This window comes from Eublepharis macularius, chromosome 7 (assembly GCF_028583425.1).
Source record: "Eublepharis macularius isolate TG4126 chromosome 7, MPM_Emac_v1.0, whole genome shotgun sequence".
NCBI lineage: Eukaryota > Metazoa > Chordata > Lepidosauria > Squamata > Eublepharidae > Eublepharis > Eublepharis macularius.
The window spans coordinates 80,420,204-80,443,037 of NC_072796.1; the positions used below are offsets into that span (position 1 = coordinate 80,420,204).

The 22,834-nt window shown below is 40.0% G+C and overlaps 1 protein-coding gene across 2 annotated transcripts in view; it reads right to left on the reverse strand.

Annotated features, from left to right (window-relative positions):
• LOC129333673 (desmocollin-1-like) overlaps positions 1-20,667 on the reverse strand; it is a 43,783-nt gene extending 23,116 nt beyond the window's left edge. Inside the window, exons 1-9 of one of the 2 annotated variants that reach the window (XM_054985495.1) lie at positions 20,330-20,665; positions 15,001-15,085; positions 13,932-14,131; positions 12,684-12,794; positions 11,208-11,363; positions 9,515-9,659; positions 8,150-8,325; positions 7,494-7,628; positions 2,800-2,985 (exon numbers count right to left, since the gene is read on the reverse strand). In XM_054985495.1, the coding sequence (XP_054841470.1) occupies positions 2,800-2,985; positions 7,494-7,628; positions 8,150-8,325; positions 9,515-9,659; positions 11,208-11,363; positions 12,684-12,794; positions 13,932-14,131; positions 15,001-15,085; positions 20,330-20,380 (1,245 nt within the window). In that variant the 5' untranslated portion in view covers positions 20,381-20,665. Of the gene's footprint in view, positions 1-2,799; positions 2,986-7,493; positions 7,629-8,149; positions 8,326-9,514; positions 9,660-11,207; positions 11,364-12,683; positions 12,795-13,931; positions 14,132-15,000; positions 15,086-20,329 lie in introns of both variants that reach the window. The other variant, XM_054985496.1, reaches the window with a different exon arrangement.
• Positions 20,668-22,834: the final 2,167 nt, after the last annotated feature.

The following is a 22,834-nucleotide window of genomic DNA, read 5'->3' on the forward strand; positions in this document are numbered from 1 at the left end:
AGAGAAATTCCTCCTAGCTTTCCCTAGCTCCATTTTGCAGAACTATTGATCCACACTATAGTCCAGTTTGGAATTAGCTATATGACACATACACTCAGGTAAACACATGTAGGCAAATGGGACCCTTGAACATGTTGAGAAGATGAGAGAGGCCAGCAGGCACAGCCTTAATCAACCTCTTCTATGCAGTCAGTTGTACTCAAATAAATGCTTAAACAGACCTTAAATTTCCTTCTCCTAGTATGCAAACTTGTGCTTTAAAAAAAAAATTATTGGGTTTTTATAGTAAACAGGGAGGGGTTACAACAAGCCATAAGCATTTATGAGATTCATATACAAGACGCATAACCATTCGTCTAGATATAAAAAGCCACTATATATGTAATTAGCGCCCCATATACCTTCAAAATTCCCTTTCTATAGTATTTATTTAATTTCTATACTTTTTAATCCACTTACTCTGTACCTTATGTTTCTAATAATTTTTTTCTTTTGTGCATATTATAGATAAATCACATTTCACCTCTTTTACCTTTTAATCAGGGATCACAGATCCATGATCATTCCAGGAGTGGGAGATGGATATAGCAAAACATACAGTATCAGCAGGACAGTAGTATATATCAACATAAAGAAAAGAGCAATTTTTATGTTATTTTCCCCTCTTTCTTGTATCTGTTCTGGCTATGCCTTCCAAACTTGTCTACTTGGATTTTCATAATAATAAGGGTGTAGAGGCCAAATCAATATTTAGTTTAAAGATATTTTATATTCTATAAAAACATCTCTTTTATCTATTTTGTTCTAGCCAAACTTATTTGCTTAGGTTTTCATATTGATAAGACTAGGGTGAGCATGTAACTATATAGCTGAAACACAATTTTGCATTTTAAAAATAGCAGCTCCTTCATCTATTTTATTTTGACCATCTGGACTTATTTACTTGGGTTCTCATACTCGTAAGGTTGAGAAGAGCAGATGGTCATTTAACTTAACCAGTAATTTATATTTTGAGAAGGAGTACAGTCTGAGCACAATTAATAAACTCCAAAGGCCCATTAACATATAGTGTTATATAAAAAAGAGAAAATAAGGAAGGGGGAAGCTATTAGAGTAAGAGGTTGGGTCTGCATTAATGAGTCCTAATGTGTCCTCAGATTCTGATCGTTGTTTTTTCTTCTTTCTTCATGAAAAGTAGTACATCCAATCCTTAATCCATCTGGGCCACCAAATGTAGATTCCCTTGTCTTCCAGCCATTTCTAAAGGGGGTCGATATGAATGTAGTTACTCCTCTGCTTGTTTTCTGCTTTAAGATCCGCTGCATTCTTTTTTCCCCTTTCTGTGTTGGCATGCTTGATTCTCTCCATGCAGGTCTGCTTTGTGCCTCTGCCTTTTCTTTGCTAAAGTTTTGTGCCTTGAAGGGGACGTCCTGATAAGATTGTCCATTTTGCGAACTGTGTCACAGACTGTTTTTCCACTCATTTGGCTCTATTTTTCTTTCAGTTAAATCTGTCCCTTTAGAATTTTTTTCTGCATTGTGATTTCTTGTCAACCTTTTGTCCTTTTCCACTCCAAATATCCCATCTGCTTTAATTAGTAATTCCATCATTATTTTAGATATTTCTTGCAAATTAGCAAGTACCTCTTCTTCCCAAGAAGCCATTTCAAAAAGTGGTAAAAAGCTTTGTTTTGGTTAATTATGTTCAAAGATTTATAGCTTTCCAGCAGTTGCTGAGAGAGTCTCTTCAGAATTCCTCTCCTGTCTCTGCCCCTCCCAGCTCGCTTGAGCAGCCACAACGCAATCAAGCTGGATTGCCCTCATAAAACCATAAAACAGTCCACTTATTTAATGGAAGGCTCTGGGGTCAGTTGAGCGCTCTTAAAGTTATTTTTTATCTGTCTTGTTAAGAATCTGCTTCATTCGCTGTGGTTTCTTTCCGCTTGTTGGGCCCCCGGTTTCACAGCTATGTAGCCATATTGGCTCCTTCTTTGGTCCTTGCTTTCAGAACAGGTATCGGGGCTTCTGGGGGTTCGCCAGTCCACCTAAGCTCTTCCACCTTGTTCCAGCCTGCCTCCCCTCTCCGGGGGGAGGGCTCGGGGGTCCAATCTCTTGGTTCCCAAGGAACCAGGAAGGTCACGGCAGGGAGCTCATAAAACTCCTCTGTTGTAATTTCACTGCCTCATCCCAGGAGTTGCAAACTTGTGCTTTTCATTGCCTGATCGCACATTTGGTAAAAAGGTCTCTGTTTGGTAAGAAAGTCTATGGTCATTCTACTATTTTTGACCAGCAAAGGAAGCAGGACCCGATAGCAGAGATTTTTCACCCTGCTTGACATTTCAACTATTTGGATCCTCTATCATCCATCTTTGGATACAGAGTTCAAAGATAAGAAATATTTTTTAAGAATTACATGGAGAAAATCCATTCTAATCTAATTTTATACCAATTATTCTGGTCATTTCAAAAAGATACAAGGTTAAGTTCTGTAAACTTTTAAACAGTGACTTGTACACTAAGATGTCCTTTGGCATGATACAAAACTGGAGCTGTAATAATACAGTTTTTCGATTTTTAAACATACATAAAACAACATCTACTTTAAATGATAGTAGACAATAATAATCCATAAACATTAAATTCTGAAAAAATGTTAAGACATATTAAATTTCAGGGAGATCAGTTCAGTCAAAATGGATGTGTTAATTATTGCTAGCTTAGGGCAAAAACCCATTTAAAGATCTAAAATTCTTCTACAAATATAAGTCGGTATATTTTATAGTTTCTTGTTGCCAGTTACCTTATCCACGCATAAAGTCCCAATATTTGAATCTGGATTTGTCTCAATTCTGAATGCACCATCTTCATTTCCCTTTACAATCTTGAAGGTAGCATGCCAGGCTGGTGTTTCAGGCATATCTCTGTCCAAGGCACCAATGTCTATTACTTTTGCACCAACTGTGTTTTCAAACACATATGCTTCATACTAAAATAAACAAGATCTTCAGTTAACTTAATGAAGATATTTCAAGTACAAAGTGAGTTTGAAGCTAGTAGGGTCATAACTAATACAGGTCTTATATATTGGTTGTATGTGAGGAAGGGAATAAATTATAGGGAATTTCACATGTAACACAAATCTCCTCCTCCAGAATATGGTAACTGGAGTTGAGCAGGACACATTTTCAGCTTCCTCCTTGCAAAAATCACACGTTAACCAATTTTCAACAGAGCAATGAGCATGCTTAGTCCACATAAGATGGTTTGGTGGGGGGGGGGGGCGGTTGTAATGTTTTGCATGTAAGAACTCCAGCCGCTGATGTGAGAAGGAAGAGAGATGGATGGGTGAGTGAAGTGTGCTGTGATTGGACGGTAGCTGTACCCCAGGGGGCAGGGTGTTAGTTAAGAGTGCAGAGAGAAAGTATTCACTCTGTCTAGATCAGGCAAACTGTGTGGGAGCCTGAGAGTCTAATTCTATATAGGTCAGATAAGCTGTATGAAAAACCTCAGCAAATTTATGGCTGTGTGGATGAGAGGAGTGTTAATTCTGTTACTGAAGATCTGTGTGGGAAATTAGTCTGTGACTGTACCTTTAAGAGATATAACTATTTTGAAACCACCAAGTGCATGTTTATCAATGCTGTGCAACCATCATGCATTTGTACTTACAAATAAATTCTACTTCTGGTTAAGCAAAATTCCTGTTTTATCTGGAATATACAATCCCTTCATTTAACCTCATAGTCACCCCTACATGTTGACCTTCTGTCATGCTACTATCTATAACGAAGCCTTCCTTAATACCAATTAAATGGAAGAGATATAAGGCAAAAGTCTTTGGGGCAGTGAAAACTTTTTGAGAAGCAGCAATATAAAGGTCACATAAACAGGGCAAAATACCAGAAGTGGGATTCAAACCCGAAAGGGAAGGCATTCTTGAGGTAAAAGCCTGGGTAAAGTGGAGAACGGTAATGATTTTAAGTGTGTGTGTTTCTTTAAATGCTTGGTGTGTTACAGAAGAATGGGAGTGTAGAAGAGAGGGATGAGCGAGTGAGGTGACTGGTTGCTGACTGAGAGTATCGGCGGAGCTGAGACGTGTGAGTGGAATAAAATCTCATTGGACAGCAGCAATACTCCAGGGATGGGGTGAACTGCAGGTTTTTTAGTTACTGAGTGGAGAGAGAAGTATTGATTCTGGGCAAAGCAGGTGACCTGTGTGGAAGCCTGAAAGGATTCTCGTTCTAGTTCAATCAAGCAATCTGTGTGAAGCCTGAACTGTGTGTTTCTGAGAGAAAACATTCATTCTGTCTAAGTCAGGAGAGAGAAAAAGTCTACCTATGTATACCTGAGTGAGAGATTAATCTATCTAATTCAGGCAAGCTGTGTGGAAAGGTCTGAATGAATCTAAGTCTGTGTGAAGTTTATTCTCTTAAAGAAGACCTGTGTGGAAAATTACTTTGTGTGAGTAACCCTATGGAAAAAAAACCTTTAAGAATAAATATCTTTGAAACCACCAAACTTAAGTAATAGTGTGAAACCAATACGCTTCATGTACTAATAAAGGGTTGTTTTGTTTTTTTGGTTCACCTCAGAGTATATGTGATTTCTATATATCCCAGTCTTATCCTCAGGGCCACATAGTTTTACAAAGAAGCCTAACATTTGGCCACATTACCCAGGGAAAAATTAAATTAAATGGTTTGGAATTGAATTCCTGGTGGCAGCTTTACCTACACAGAGGGTGAAATAACAAGAGGGTTTAAGGCACCAAATCAAACTACACTAAAGAAAGGGAATCGTGACAAGAAGACTTGAAGCTCTGAGTGTGTAGTGAAACAAAAGGAAAGATGGTTGTGACCAGGGCCCTCCTGATGTAAAAGTTTAAGATAATGTAAGGAGGAGCTTTAAAAAAGGTCCAAGGTAGTTTTTCTGGAATGGAATTTCCATTCCAGAAACTTCAATCCTATCTGTAGGTGGGCTTCTTTTGTTATCTTTGTAGGAGGCACCTGAACTCTGAAGGCTGGTATTACAGATAGCTAACAGAGCCTGTGAAGAAACACTGAAAGAGGAGGAAAATAAGCAATCCATCTAAATTTCTGCCTCCAAAATTCTATAACTAACAATTGTCTTTATAATCCTTGGGGACATTGAGATTGTGTCCTAACATATCTACTTGTTAACAGAGGCATGATTCAATGATTAGGGCAATTTTTGACTTTTAAATATCTTGGAATAGTATTTGACAAATTTTTGAATTTTTAAATATCTTAGAACAGTCTTCCAGTCATCTGGACACGGGAGAGCCCAGGCATTGCATGCTGCAGACACTGCCCATAGAGCATCCTCCACTATTCTATGATTCCATTTTACCAAAGGAGCCCCCTGTACTCCTGCAACAATCAAGGTCTTTCAAGGAAAGGCTGTATCTCAGCTCTCATACTGTTCCCAGCTCTGTATTTACAAAGAAAGGCACCTATTGGATGCAGTACAATCCAAGTTCCTATGTAAGATCCTTGGAGTCCTTGGCATATTCCAAATGCCCTCTTTTGACTGGAGACTGGGCTGATCCCCTTGAAGACTCATATGTGGCTACTTGCATCCATCTACTGATTAAAACTAGTTTTTAATCTTGTGGGTTTAGTACCCCTGATCCTTCCCAACAGTCACCATTCATCCTGGCAATGAGCAACTGAGGGGAAAATCTAGAAGCATGGCCTCTCCCCCCAAGTCTAAATCTATCCTGGGTACCAAAAAGCAAAGTAAACAAACAGCGGCTTTGGGATCATGCCCTACAATCAGATAGGGCACAGATACAGAAATATGCAATTATTCTGCATTATGCTAAGTGTTTTCAAAAAGCAGATTATCTCAGATCCCTTGCACTCTCCAAATATCAGAGAATCTTTACCCTTGCATGTTTCAATGTTCTACCTTCAGCCCTCCTGAAAGGTAGATACTGTTGTGTTCCTCTCCCCCAGTGGCTCTGTCTATACTGTACAGGGAAAGTAGAGTCTATTGAACATGTTCTGCTGCACTGCACTTTCCAATATGACATCCAATCTCAATATATAGCCCCAATCCTGTCAACTTTACCAGAAAATTGTTCAGATCTTCATGTCTCCCTCCTTGCAGATTCTTCCCAGAAGATAACTAATAAATTTCCTAAATTTGGCCTTCAGGCATGTGAGATATGTATACAGCTGACTGAGCTTCAATAATTTTACTTCTTTGTCAGAGCAAGGTACTATCTCTCTGTCTCCCAGAATTTGCACTCATTGAATTGAGCTCGCTGCACCATATGTACCTCCCCTATTTTATTTTACTCCTCCTACATTTCTATTTTTATTACTACTGTTGATTCTCCGGAGCTGATTTTGTATCAAAATAAATTTTGATTGGCTGATTGATTAAAGAATTGCTGGCACAGAAATCATCTTTGCATCAGAAGGTAAAAATAACAGTGGAGGGGAAAGTAAGAGGACAAGGACCTTTTCTTATCATGACTAGAGATGGGCACAAATAGGAAAAAAACCCGAACATGATGTTCGTTGCCATCCACGAACAGGGACTCATGAACAACCACAAACATGGCCCTGTTCACGAACATGTTCATAGTTGGCTGTTCGTGGGGGCCAGCAGGCTCTCCTCCAACCATCATCCAAGTCAAGATCCCTACTGCACCACTCCCAGAAACCTGACCTGAACAGGCACCAGTAAAGGTATCAATAATAAATAATAGCTTGGCCCCAGAGCTTGGCAGCAGCCCTGGAACTTGAAGGGGTAGATCCCTACCGCAACACTCCCAGAAACCTTACCTGAGCAGGCAGCAGGAAAGGTACCAATAATAAATAATAGCTTGGCCCAGAGCCTGCCAGCAGCCCTGGAACTTGAAGGGGTAGATCCCTATCCCACCACACACAAAGAAAATTCAAGCTCCAGTGCACTCTATCAAAATGCCAACAGCAACTGTCTTTCCACTCTCTGCAAAGTCAGAGCTAGGATCCCCCCTCCCCCCTGGTCTTTGCTCCCTTGTTGTAACAAATTTGGAGCTCCACACTTGAAAGAAAGACCTGCCTATCAAACTAAATTGGGGTTTCCAGGGCAACAGCAAGAGTTCAGACAATCCCTGCCTAAGTTGCCAAGAGAATTGATTGCAGATACCAGACTGTCTGGCTTGACGAACAGCAACCAACAGTAACGAACGAGGCTTGCAACAACCACCTGTTCATTTAGAATGGGGCCTCACGAACAGCTTGTTCGCGAACAGCAGATTGGGCTGTTCATGGCTTTTTTGGTTCATATTGCTGTTTGTGCCCATCTCTAATCATGACTAACATCAGCAGAACAAATTACAAGCTACTTTCTTCAATACTTAATTATAAAGTTTATGGTAATGACATAGAACACAATATTGTAATATATAAAGAAATAAGAAAAAGGGGGGAAAACATTAAAGAAAAGATGTTATAAGAAATTTGAGTGCTATAGACATACCATACTATGTTCACAGACGGGTGCATGGTCATTTCTGTCTTGAATTTGAATCACGGCTGTCCCAGTAGTGCACAAACCAAAAGTCTGTCCTCCCATATCTCTTGCTTCTATTAGTAATTCGTATTGCTCTACACCCTGGAAAGTAACATAACAAACAGTACACAGATGTGCCTAAAATGGACATGCCTAGCTACACAGGTATTTTAAAGATTAAAGCTTAAATACCTAACTGCTTTACACTGTGTATGTCATTTCACTGGCAGTCATATCTGCTTTCAAATGGAAAGATTCTGCTGTAGCCTTAAACTTAAAATTTGACTTGTTCATAATTTTTGTTAGGCGGGTAGCCATGTTGATCTGCAGTACAACAGCAGAATTTTAGTCCAGTTGATCTTAGAGATCAACAAGATTTTCAGAGTGTAAGCTCAAAAACTCGCACTCTGAAAATGTTGGTCTCTAAGGTGCCACTGGATTAAAATCTGGTTGTTCATAATCTTGTATCATACTAACCACACCAGTCTTGCTCTTTCCTAACTACTTAGTGGCAGTGATTCAGAAATCCGTATTCCACTCCCAAACACACATCCAACATTCCACCCTACCACTAAATACTACACCAATAGTAATAAATATACTGGCCTTTCGTTAAAAATTACCTCTCTATCCAGGCCTGGGGAAGCCAAAACAATAGCACCTGTATCTGGATTCATATGAAACAGGTTGGGAAATTGAGGACTCAAAGGTTTCTGGCCCACAATTTTGTATTTCAGTTTAGTGTGTAGTGTATCTTTCTCATCTTTGTCTGTGGCAGTCATTTCTCCAATTATGGTACCTGCACAAATGAATTAAGGTTACATTTTTAACACTGCAGTATAGAAAATTCTTCAAAGCAGCAAAATCTTGCACGTACAAAAACATGCATCCATGCTCACAGAAAGTAAAAAAGAAACAACACTGCTAATGAGAAATTGTTTAACAAAAACTATGGTGGAGAGAGAATTCTGTGTGATACCAGTGTATTTTTCATCGACAGATTTTGGGTCTTAGGTCAATCCTAACAAAGAAAACAGCTTAAACTGCTGAGAAGTTTTGATTTCTAATCACAGAAACAGATAATCTAGGTTTGATAACAAGATTTGTATTTTGATATATCTGTGGCAGTTAGGATTGCTGGCTTCAGGCTGGGAAATTCCTGGAGATTTGGGGGGATAGGCCAGGGGAGGAAGGGATTTGGGAAGGGGATGGACCTCAGTGGAGCATAATGCCATAGAGCCCACCTTTCAACTCATCCATTTCCCCCTGGGAAACTGATCTCTCTAGCAATGAGATCAGTTGTAATTTTGGAAGATCTCCAATTACAACCTGGAGGCTGGCAATCCTAATGGTGGTGGTTAATGCCTAAGTACATTATCAGAGTTACTAGCTTTCCCTCTGCATGTTCAAGGGAACACAATCAGGTAGTATAAAAAATTACACTACAGAAGAGCAATATGTACTGTATTTAGAGGTATATTATTATGCAACCACATGGACCACTATTTGGGTTTGCTTGCTGAGGCTATATGCAGTGCATGCCTTTCAATAATCACTGTGTAATGCTGGTCTATGTCAGCACAAGTAGTCTTTGATCACAAAATTATTCAGAACTAATTTCTATGAGAATCAATTTTAACTTTATGCAGAGAGTAAATTGCTCTTTGCCATGTTATGGCAAAACTATAAGCATTAATTTATTCAATGAAATAAAGAGGTATCATCTACATGAAATTGAGCATATATTTAGAACAGAATCTTTTAACACAGAATACAAATCTAATGAAAATTTTAGAAATCTAAATCCTGAGTCATCAGAATTACTAAGTCGCCCCCTTTTAAGCGCAGACAATACTTTAAAAGTCCCAAACAACTTGATATAGTTATCCCACGCTGACTTAATCTCAACCAATAAATGTGAATCCAAACAGAAATATTAACATTCTTTATATTTAATAACACCAAAAGAAAAACAAGTATCTCCTTACCAGAAATGCTGTTTTCAGAAACAAAAAAAGTACAGACATTTGGGTCAAAAATTGGGGGGTTGTCATTGTCATCCTCTACTTGTATTATATGTACAAGTGGCACCTCTGGTGTATAGCCATCTACCGTCGTTGCATAGCAAATGATCTGTACAGAAAAAGTAAGTATTTTAATTGTTTGCTGTGCTCAGGTACTTTGCTTTCCATTAGAATACATCAGGTAATACTATCAAAACAGCAAAAGTCACTGAAAGCAATGAATCAATTGTCCATTTCTTGCTCTTCAATTCTGTTCTAATTACTTTTTATACTTTCTAATTTACCATTAGCAGCATTTATACAGGCTTATTAGACTAAAAATTGCATTTTTGTATTTCCACAAAAAGTATATTGCTCCATACATTCTTTTCAGTATGAAACAGTACAACACTGGCAATTTTATCTATCAAAGAAAAATTTCACTCACTACATCAGAAAAATCAGTAGTTAGTATTAACATGGAACGTTTACCTTATTTTCCCTCAATGGGGACTTAAAAGCACTTTAAGCCGCTCCAAGCCCTCTTACACTGTTTTGCCGCCAGCTGGCGAAGCTGCCGGCAGCCAGGACTGTAGGGAGCACTCCGCTGGCAGCAGCGGTGAAGCTTCCTCAGCCGCACCGTGGCTCACCCACCTCACACCTGCTCTGTCCCCACCACAGCCCATCTGGCCTTTGTGGGCTTCAAAGCAGGTGCGAGGCAAGCAAGGCACAGGGGCAATGAGGGGGTGGCAGGCAGGGTCCACAAAGGCCAGGCACCTTGCTCGCCTCATACCTGCTTTGGAGCCCCCAAAGGCCGGGCAGGCGGCTGCCTGCTACGCCTCACTCTCCCCGCGCCTGGTTTAGAGCCCACAAAGGCCAGGCAGGCTGCGGTGGGGGCGGAGCAGGCATGGGGCGGGCAAGCCACAGCATGGCTAAGGAAGCTTCGCTGCCGTCAGTGGCAGAGCGCTCCCTACAGTCCCAGCTGCCGGCAGCTTTGCCAGCTGGCAGCAAAACAGCATATGGGAGCTTGGAGCGGCAGCAACTGCCAGAGGATCCCTTGGGCCAGCAAAAGGTGAGCTCCCTGCACACACACACACACCCCGCCGCCACCAGCTCAGCTCCTGGCAAAGATGCCCCCTGAAGACCCTCTTAACAAACTGGGAATTGATGTAGTATAGGGCACATGACTTTAGAGATTCACTGATGGGGACACCTACACTTCCTGTCAAGCCTTTCGGGAAACTGACACGTGTCCTCCTCATGTCAGGCGTCACTTCTAGCTTGGCTCATAGACTTCACCACTATGTTGCCTTACATACTATCTGTTGCTTTAAATATGTGCTCCTATGTCAGCCCTTGAATTGCTTATGTTCTGTTTCAGCATTTCTTCAACTCTGTATTGGATTCTTGCTAAATTCTTTGTAAACTTGTGTTTATTTTCCCTATGGCATTGTTTATGAAATTGTCCTTGATACTGACTGTACTACTCTCACACGTGTACTCCGCACCTTGAGTTTCAGTGAGAAAGGTGGACAATAAATTATGACAAATAATAAACACAGCTGATTCTTCGTCTAAAACACACCATTCTATACATAAACAGTAAACAGGAGTTATAATAGTAAAGCATTTAATTGCCAGCTATAATTTTAAAAATCCTCCCAATTAGTATTCATACCTTAAATTGTGAATATGCTTCCCGGTCTATTGAGCGAGTAACAAAGAGATTTCCTGTTTCTTTCTCAATGTAAAAATAATTCAGTGGTGGTTGGTCAACACCAGGACCACTTATGGAATAGGTGATGTTGTACTTTTCGGCCGTATCAGAAGACAGCTATATAGAGAGGACAAATGAAACAAAAAAATCACTACTACTCATCATACATCAACCAACTCAATGAAAATCAGGTTTTGTCTCTAATTTTTTTTGCTAATAAAGTTAGCTTAAATCCTGTAGATCTCATGGAATATATCTGGGTATTTAACAGAGCAATCCTAAGAATTGTTCTTAGGACTGGATTGTAAACTCCTTTATTAGAGATATTCTAAATATATTATTTGGTCTGGAAGCCCTGGCAAAACAAAGAGGGCTTACTTCCATTTGGTGCACCCCACTCAGCAGACATAACTCTTTTAAAAAGTGAGAAGACTTTAGTTACCTTTATTTTGTAAAATCCAGTTATGTATGCAACTTAAAACATGTTGATGGCCATCTTAGCTTTCAAACTAATTGGGAGCAACAAAATAAGGTTGTAACAAATTTACTGGTGCACTCCGTGAACATGCAAAAAGCACTGCTCAGTGGACTTAAAGAGAGGATACTCAGTGAATGAAAAAAGATAAGATCACATCCACTGGCCCAAACCCAAGCTCCATATATATTTCTACACAGAATCCATACATAAACAAGTTATATATACATATCCTCTGTCAGTAACTAGTACTTTAAAGGTTACAGATTGTATAAACAGGGCCTATGAATGTACATATTATATGAATACAGGATCCTTACAGAAGACATGGAAGTCAGAGAGAGGCAGGAGTTGCAATCCAATGCCTTGCTCATTCACTGAGTATCCCCTCTTCTGGGCAAGATAAAAGTGTGTCTCTTTATCTAAATGCCATGCATGCTATGTAATATCAGTTTAAACCAAAAAGATACCTGAAAACCAGCCTCTAAATATATTCCAGCATATATTATACATATAACACCAACAGGCTACTCTGTGAATCCCGTTCTGTCTAATGCCAGGGTTTAGAATGGCCAATTTGCTGTTCCCCAAAACTGCATGAACCAGAAAGCAAGGCCTCTAAAACAGTGGTTTGAATGTAATAAACAAGTTCTTTTCATTGAGCAAACCTTCCTGGGTAGTGTTTCCCATTTTCTCCTCCCACTGCAGCCTATCAAATTCCAACAATTTTAGCAGATCCTCAGGAACATTATAAGGGGCAAAGTGGCGTTCAGCAGAGGGACATGAGGATTCCAGGCTGCTATGTCAAAAGGCCTCCCTGCTGCTGCTCAGAGCAGCATCAGGTGGAGGGAGTAGCAGGAGGGGAACCCAAAAGTGATGTAGGATAGCTCTAGGTATTACCAGAAAAATCTATGGTAAAATTGTCACATATTCTAGGGGCTGAATAAAAAAGTTAAAGCTACCTGCTGAATTTGCATTGGAAAAGGTCCTAGCGAGTTTTCCATTATAGTAGTTGGAACAGGAGCCCATCTTCGTTTACTTCTTCTAAGAACAGTCTCTCCTGTTTTGGCAGTCTGATTTTTAGAAGACAAAAAATATCAGTAAAACATTCTGATTATACGTGTGTTTGATTGGTAAGTTATATGCCCCATTTTTTCATCTCTTCTATGGACTAGTATTTCTGTCAGCTTCCTCTGGCATTTAATTATTTAACATCAACTTTCTTTTTCTCCTTGAACTGCAGTGACATTTCGGTATAGTGCTCACAGCCCAAAATAGTTTTTCTAGAATTTAATACCTTTGGTAACAATTATCATTCTTTACTACTTTAACTGAAGAGAAAGTCTCTCCCTGGAGTTGGTGCTAAAGTTATACACTCTAACCAAATTTTCTGGTGACATATCTTAAGCTACAGATCTATTAAAACCAATATATTACAGAAGCTGTTTGGCTGCTGTTGAAAGCAACAGATCTGACCTGTGTTTTCTCTTCTCTCCCTCATAATTTGGTATTACAAAACAGAGCATAGTTATACTGCATCATGTGGAGTTTCCTTACCCCTACTCCATTAAGTTGGGCAAAATCAAAGTACAATGCTGCAATGTTCTGCATGTGTCTTACTGTTACTGTGGAGATTAAAAACTACTGTTTTTCAGTAGCAGCCACATCGCTCTTGAAATATCTGGTAGAGGTACGCAATCCAACATTTGTGATCTGGCTAAATAGCTGGATTTATGCTGATCCGGCATTATCTGGCTATGCCAAATCAAAGGGAATCCTGGATCAGATCAAGGGATCTGAACTTTGCTGGGCTGCATTTATTCAGCCACAGGCAGTGCAACAGAGATGGAACAGCTGCGAGCAAGACAGTAGCCAGCAGCGTGAGTGAGAGGGCAACCAGTGCAAAGCAGCGGCAGGCAGTGTATCACAAAAAGAGAACGGTACAAGGCTGGCGAGGACAGATGGTGGCAGGCTTAATGGATTCCCATCCAAGTTTCAAAAGAGCCCTTCAAGCTGCTGCCAGCTGCCTTTTAAACTCTGCCATTCCAGTGAGCCTCAAATCCCACCCACCCAACTCACTGCTTCAGTTCAGGATTCTCTACTTTTACATTGGGGTTCTCTGGTTGGAAATTGGTTCCCCTCCTTCACTTTTGTTCCATTGGGCTTTGTTGGTTCAGCTCACATATATCCAATATAAATGATACCTTTACCTTTTTCAAATTGGATTTCAAAATGACATGCACTTTCTTTTGTACATGTTTTTGTGAGTCCTTAAGCAATATAGTCAAATTTCTGTCAGCAGGCAATGATATGGAATTTGCTGAAAACAAAGAGCCATCTTCTAGAACTATGAAGTCAGGATCACTTGAAATGATCAGATCTGAAGTCCCGAAACACTCTTTCGGATTTACTGTAAGAAAAATTGTCAAAACAAAGGGAGATAGTAAACAAACCATCTTCAATAATGGCTAGTGATCATTCCTAATTCACTATTTAGAATTATAATTAAGAAGCTTATACCTATACATTTGAAGCTGTATACATACTTGCAATGCCACAATTAAGTTTCTATAGTACTGGCATGCCATTGTGACATTAGACTGGAGTTACCACTAGCCATGCCCCAACCTAATAATTTCTTTGGTAGCACAGTACATCTGAAGATAGGGCTATGGCTATGTATGAAATTTGTTCAGTTTTATATTTTCAATGTCCACAGAATATTTAGCAGTCAGTAAACTTGCTTTAAGTTACAATTTAAAACTAGCATCTAAATTTGAAGATCTAAGTATGCAACTTGAAAAGCTTATGCTCTGAATGTATCTGTTTACCATTCCTTGAAGTACAATGTGCTTCAATTGGCATATTTGTAATGAGTCAGAAATCATATCTTGTTTTGTTTGACCATATACAGATGTGAATGCTTTAAGTCTTATTTATTTCACAAACAACTTAGTCTGCTAGTACAAATCGAACTGACCTATTTTTTTTACTATCAGATTAAGGAAGGCTAGAAATCCAGCTAAATATCTAAAATAAATAATACATTTTCACACTTACAAAAATTAGGTACAAAATCCTAAAACTATTTTTTTATGGTTGTTCAAGTTCTCGACATTTGCAATGGAATCCTAAATACAGTTCTACAATCAAGTTCTGTGAAGTTAAGTGGCTCAGAAGACTAACTCTGCTTACAATGTCACTGTTATGGCAAAAATAGAAAATATCACTGTAAAAGTAACTACAAAAACAAGATAATGATTACTTGCAGTTTCTCACCTTTGCCAATAAATGCCCCAGCTTCTAGTTTGGAAGGCAGATTAAGGGTCAGTTCCTGGCAAGCTTCACAAATTAAACTTAGTACCTGTAGGGAAAGAATTAAAAATTACACTTTTTGAACTTCTTCTATGTATAAAAATACAACTAATTGGCAAAAACATAGTATCAATAATTTCAGTAATGTTAAGAAATAATAACAACAACAAAATTCAATGTATATACCGCCCTTCAGGAAACTTAACATCCACTCAGACAGGTTTACAAAGTATGTCATTATTATCTCCACAACAATAATCACCCTGTGAGGTGGGTGGGGCTAAGAGAGCTCCTAGAAGCTGTGACTGACCCAAGGTCACCCAGCTGGCTTCAAGCAGAGGAGTGGGGAATCAAACCCAGTTCTTCAGATTAGTCCTGCACTCTTAACCACTACACCAAACTAGCTCATAATCATCAACGTTTCGCTACTAATAATGTTTGATAATATTTTTGAATTTTATTTATTTAAAACAGTTTCTGCTGCCTTCCTACCCTTCCAACTGAGGGTCTTGAAGGGGCAAAAATATTAAAATTAGTTTTAAACACACATATATATGTAACAATTAAAAACAACAATTAAACAAAACACAAACACAACAGGAAAGAGGGCCGTGCACAAATGACAAAACAGGTAAATCTTTGGCAAAAGACAATGGTGGGCAGACAAGTCTTCCTGTCAGGGAATTCCATAAGATAGGTGAGTAGGAAGTAGAGATTTTTATGAGGAACCAGTATCTCAACCAATGTGTAGCATGCACAAGATTATGTTTCAAGCTGCCATCTTTAAAGCTTTCTTTTTTTCAACAAACCAGGTACCAGTAGTTCCCACGGTCTTACAGTGGCAGCCTCCTATTTTTAAAAATAAATATGAAGAAAACATTCAAAATAATGTTCACTTGGAAATAAATCTAGGGGCACGCTGGGTTGTACCCTATACTTCTATTCAGCTAATGGGAGCACACTCCTCTGCTGGCACAAGTCTCCTTGCTGAAGTAAGGTTTCTCCATTAGCCAAGCAAAATGGTAAAAGAGAAACTTTGTGGGTAGAGTTTAAAAACTGGCACTATTTCACATTCAAATTAAGCAAAAGCTGTTACCTGTCCTTCTCTCACAGAGGTGGGGGAAGGGGCGGGGTTTGCCATAACTATAAGAGAGGAGAGTAGACCAAATATATGTGCCTCCCCATACATGCTGCGTTAGGGGATGATGGCAGAGGAAGGCTATAGATGGGTCATTCATTCCTTTATTGAAGGGTTATTCATCCCTTGGTTCATCCCAATTGACCAAAAAACTTAAACTCCTGTATAATCTATTGCATCAGCATTACTACTATGAAATAAGTAGGTTGACAAATGAAAAAACTGTTACACTCATTAGGAAAGGGCTTGGAATTACAGCTCTGGCAATACATTTACCATGTGTAACTTGATGAGAAAATGTCATGCTCAGTAGCAGCCACAATTAAAACTAACCCAATTAAATCTAATAAAGAGTAGTCTTATTGAAATCTCTTCAAGTGAATTCCAGAATAAAGGGTTTCAGGCATGTAGCACAGTTGCATTATTGCTGGCTATTTTAAGAAAGCATTGGTTGTAAGAAAGTAATAGGTTCTAATAGAATGTTGTATTACTGGTAATAATAGTAGTGTTTTCATACACAAAGTAGTTTAGCAAATGCATATTTTAAATACAATATCCATGAGTTTCTAGAGCACATTTGCCAATCTAGTTTCTACGTTAATCCAAAATGAGATAGTAACATATACTTTGCAGTACATAGTATCTTTCTGTAGCCTCTGCAGTGAACAACAGAACAGTATATAATAACAGGATTTTTCTCAAGTTAGTATTAGGCATCACAAAGGAGAGAAAAATACTTTCACAAGTTCTCTGATATCAAATGGAATTTAAGAATGTTTACATCCTCACTGTAAACAGTTTATCTGAAAAAAAAGATACATTGTTTTCAGTGGAACTTACTTGTGTAATATTTCATACAAAGCCTGTAAGCTTCCCTGGACTACATCAATTAGTTAGAATAAAGATGAACTGAAATCAGTAAGAGACACTGTGAAGTAAGGCGTGTAAGTGAAATCTATTCACCAGTCATTACAAAAAAAACCCTATTATTGCTTTAAAACTACAGAGTCAAACATCTTCAGTAGCAATGTATGCTAAAGTTAAAGAAGAAAAAGTCCTCAAAGTGTATCCATGAAATAAAGGCACTGTTGACCATTTACGAGACCAGACTGATTGGTGGTTTTAGGCTGTAGAAGCTGAGCTGAAAGAACACGCACAGCTACAAGGTTCTGCATAAAGCATCAGATGCTGGATTCCATATAAAACATTCAGACTAATAGTGCAGTCCTTAGCGGAGTTATACCAGTCTAAGCCCATTGAAATCAATGGGTTTAAACTGGAGTAACTCTGTTTAGGATTACACTGTAAGTTTTCCTTCCATCATTGAGTCATGGTGATAAGTAGACTTTTGTCTGATCTGTGTTTAGTAGAGTGCATACAAAGTCTGTTAGAAATTCTTTCTTGTTGCCAAGCAGAATAAGTCAGATTTCAACGTTTCAAATGAATAAATCAATAAAGTTCACTGATAGAACCATCATTTATAAAGTTATTTCATGAAAATTAGTCAAAATATTTCATATATGTATTTTAAGTTAACAGCAAACATTTCTGACAGTTCAATTACACAGGATGCTCTTCATACTTGGAATGTAAAAGCTATCTGTAACATCTTAGCATGGTTGACAAAGTAATTTTTAATGAATCACTGATTTTGTCAAAAAGGTATGTATATTATGAATGTATATTATGACTAAGTGTAATCCTAAACAGAGTTACATCCTTCTATGGACTTAAAAGAGTGTTGCTCCATTCAGGATTGCGCTGTAAGAACATCAGGGACAAATAAAACAGCTTAAATAACATTATGTTTTGATGCTGTATAAATCAAACTTTGTTCCTGAATTTTAGCACAAATATGCCAACAAACATAGCAACCACAAAAGTCTACAAAGAAACTGGGATGTTTTTATTAAGGATAGCTAGATGTTCATAATGAGCTAGGAAAAGCTACTTTAGTGAAGTCCACCTGATGACTGCCATGTTTCTACCATTGTATTGTAATTTCTATTATCAGGGATGTGTTGATTGTTGTTTTGAGGGGGAGATTAGGGAAGGATAGTATGTGTAACATTCAAGAGCAGATGAATTATTATTCATGTTTTACAGATAAAAAGCAAGTTGCCAAGTTACTGCTGAGAATGGAAATTTGGTAAGATTTACAAGCATTATTATATCTAATAATTTGAGCAAGGAGCAGTATAACGGGGGCCATGTTGCACAGACCTTTGGATTAAGCTAGCCATCTGTCAATTATGACGATTTAGATTTTATTAATCTACAGTCAAATCATATGCCAGTTTGATAAATAACAAATCACTGACTGCAAGGACTGCAATTTTTCCCAAAAACTCTGCTTAAGGATACAAACAACATTAAGAGAGAAAAGCTCATTCACTGCATTTTAATACTCACAAAAAGAAATTCAACAGGAATAAAGCTAGTTAATATGTGGCCAGTTTGCCACACCTTGTGTATAGACTAGATTTGCTGGAGAGACAGTTTTGTTAGAAACGTCTAACAAAACCAGCCCATTGTCTTCTATATGGCTAGAATGGTCTTGAATAAAGAAAGATTTTGAAAAACAAGATTCATTTCTTAACATACAAAGCAGCTAGAAAACTTTTGGAAATAAATGGGTCTATTCATATTAGCAGAACCGCCACTCAAAGGACTGGGAATGCACATTTCAAGCAACCCAATTCCTCTTTCTATAGACCAACAAAAGCATGTACACGGTAATGATAGGTCTTATATTTCCAGTAATATAAAATACATGTCTATATCCTATTTGGCTAACAAAATTTCCCAATTGTTTTTCTTTTGTCTTAATAAAGAACATAACTACCACTCACCTTGGATAAACATACCTATACTGTATTTCAGTTACAGGTGGGTAGCTGTGTTAGTCTGGAGTTGAAGAGTAAGATCTGTGTCTAGTAGCACCTTAAAGTCCAACTAGATTTCTAAGGTATGAGCTTTCAAAGGGAGTTTTGATTCATACCTTGGAAATCTAGTTGGTCTTTAAGGTGCTAGTGGACTGGATCTTGCTCTTTATTTCAGTTGAATGTCTGCTTCACAATCCAATGTATCACTACATGAAGCTCCTCTCTGACCCTGCATTTCTTTACAACTTTATCGCTACAGTTTACAAAACCCTTCCCTTTGTAGGATCAAAGATCAACAACCGGAGACATTCAGGCCAAAGCAGAAGAATGTAAGAAAAACAGAGACTGCTCTTCTAGCTACAGCTTGCCCTTGCCCCACTGCAAGTTTCATTTGATCCAGGCAAACAGACTGCCGGTTGTGGTACGGAAGCCAATCGCCAATCTCGCCGATACAATATGTAGCCAAGTACACAACAGCACACTCCCCCTTCAAAAGCGTGCTGGGGGAGGCAGAAGTCCTGCCTATTCTGGCCGAAACAGACATATCCGGCGCTAGAGACGCCGCTTAATTTCAAACAGCATTCTCTATTTTAAAGGCTTGTCCTCTTTTATTCCACGGGGTCCCGGCTTCGCAAAACCCAAATCAGTTTTTTGCCGCAACGAAATTCAGCGCAGTTCGACTCTGGCAATGTTAAAGCCGCGCTTCTAACCAAGCCCGAAATCACCCCTGAAGCAGAAGCGCCCACGGACTCAGTGGGGCTGCCAAGTAAACAGGCAGGGGGTGGCCTCGGGGTTTCACAGCCCTTCCTTTAAAGCCAGCCATATTTTCTTATCACCGGAGCCTTATGGGGGGGAAATACCTCTCGTTATGAAGACCTCGGAGATTCGCAGCTTGCTTCAGGGAATTTGTCCCCATTTGGGTATTTATGGCCGCATGAGTCACGATTAATACGAACTCTTCAAGCAGTTTTAAAACGGCGAGTGCTTAGGTGCTGGTTACTAAGTAAAGCGTTCTCAGCGTATGCCATGAGGGTGGGAGTATTTTTCTAAAAGCCTCCCTTGCTTAGGGGCCCTTTGCAGCAGCGCACGGCCCTTCCCAACTTTCAAGCAAGCGAGGGGCGCGTCTTTAGACCATACTGGCCGCACGCGCGTAGCTTCGTTCGGTCTGCTTTAAAGCACAGCTCGAGTACCTCCGATTGCTTCGAAGACCCCCGGCCCCTCTCCCCTCTGCTCCGAAAGACGCTAGTCCCATGCGCAAAAGCCTACTCACCAAGAGACCGATAAGCAGTTGGAGGCAGGCGGCTCTTGCTAGCGAGGCCATGTCCAGGCGGAGGGGGGCTTGGCGGGAAAAGGGATTGGCCGGCCGACGGTGAGCACCGCGCGCTAAGCGGCCGGCGACGGCGACCAGGTGGGCCGGGGGAGGTGGCGCCTGCCCGCCTGCTTCAGCAGCTGCGGCGAGGCTCGCGGTGGTGCTAGTGGACCAGCGGGCGGAGGTGACTTTCTTTTCTCGCTCTTTTTCCCCTCAGTTCAGTCTCCTGCTGTCTCCTCCCGTCCACCGGAGGGCTTGGCTCCTCCAAAGGGCGGGGCGACAGCAAAGGAGGCGAGTCTCCTGCAGCGGCTCTTCAGAACGAGCGTTTTAATTAGGGTTGTTTCTGTCTCCCCCCCCCCCTTCTTTCTTTCTTTCTACTTGGCCAGGGAGTAGCCCGCACCCCGCCCTGCGTAGGGCAGATAAAAGATGCGCTAAAGGATTACACGCCCGTCCCGGCAGACTGGAGACATTCACACGGGCACGGCCGAGGTGGGAGGCGAGCAGCGCCAGGGAAGGTCTCCGCCTTCAGGTTACCTTTGACGTGCAGGGCAAGCCAGCGCCCTAGCTACTTTCTGCCCTCCCACCGCCGAAGCTCTTCATTGGCTGCGCCTCCGTCCTGCGCCCCGAAGGGCTCGGTTCCTTTCCCTTGCAAACGAGGGGAGGGGGGACATGTCCGAGATTACTTTCTTGCCTAGAAGTTGACTCCACCTTTTCTCGGCTTCTCTTACACGGAAATCCAAAGCTATACTCTCCAAATGTACCTGCTTTCTCGTTAGGTGCACAAGTTGTTCCGCGAGTCCACGCTGAATTTAATTCTGTGTTGGGTTATTGCTGTGTGATTTTCGACATTTTAGTATTTGAAGTGTATTGATGCATTATTATTGTTGATGTCTTAAATGTATAAATATTTTTAAAAGTGCATAGCAGATAGTACAGAAATGCACATTTTGAAAAAGAACATTTAGTACGTTGAAGGAGAAAAAGGTGAATGCCAAACCTGACTGAGCTGGGGGGGCGGGGGGGGTGGAAAGAGCTGTCAAAGCATAGCTGAATTATCATGATCCCTGGCGCAGTTTTCAAAACAGGAGAATAACAGGGGTGGTTTGCCATTGCCTGCATCAGCATAGCAACTCTAGTCTTCTTTAAATGTCTCCTAGCCAATTACTAACCAAGCTCAACCCTGCTTAGCTTCTGAGATCTTGGCTTGCCTGCCTGGACTATTCAAGTCAGAGCTTCATGGAGTTTCTGTTTTACAGACACACACATCTTGGCATTCACCATTCTATCACAGATCAATTTGACACCTACAGACTATGTAATAAAATCACAAATCCAATACTCCATAATGCTGCTATGGTGCAAATAATATGTTCATGTAAGAACTGGTTCTCATGAGTTTTACTAAAAAAAATTACTAGCATATAATCTCCATCACAACTATGTTAATGGACTGCACCAGGAAAAAGACAGACAGAAAAGTCTGGCATGGAAAAGTCTTACACTCTTTCTGAGACTCACCTTAATGCCTAGAAAGTAGCAGAGGATCTTCTGGGCTGCAAACATGTGACTGGAAGACAAGTGACATCAGAATGATCTGAAAGTAAGAGGAGGAACCAGACTCTTGATTTTCTCAATAGGGAGCAGGTTGCACAGGACAAGTGCATGCAGAGCATAGAAAGGCCAACTTGCATAGGTGGTCCACCTGGGAAAAGGGAGAGAAGGCAAGGGAAGACTTTTGCAGGGGAAAGGGTTTCTGAGCTTGCCTGTGCAAAATAGGACTAATTTCCACCTTGTATCACCACCCTGCTTCTCTCAGCATGCTGATAAAGAGAGAAAGAAGAACTGATATCCTTGCTCTTTGTATGGCACGCTTAGCAGCAGGTGAAGATAAAAACACTCTGCTGTTCCAAGCTGAATTAATACTTTTGCAACTTATTTGGTATTATTGAGAATATCATGATACATATAAAAATTGCCATAATTTGGCCCATGGTACATTTATTCGCCCATGGTAACATGGTAAGTGCTAAAAGTGGATGTTGCAAAATGACTATTCTGTTGAAACAGTTATATACTGCTGTCAAAGCTGGTGAACTCTTTTTGATTTTGCTACTACAGACTAACACGGCAAACTCCTTTGAACCTTTGACAAGCAAACTGATCTCCACACCAAAAGGAGCTGTCTGCATCTCCATATCAAAGGAGTTGTTTACATCCCCCCCTCTCCTCCTTCCCCCCCTCTCCTCCTCTATATTTGGCCAGTTTCCTTCTGCCCTCCATGCATCTGACAAAGAGAACATGATTCTCGAAAGCTTATGCTACAATAAAATTGGTTAGTCTTAAAGGTGCTACTGGACTCTAACTGATTTCATAGTAAGCATATAAGAGTATATAAGAATGTTTTATAGTAGTATGATGGGAATATATGAGGGATGAGCACTCAAAAACATTTTTATTTGTTTTGAG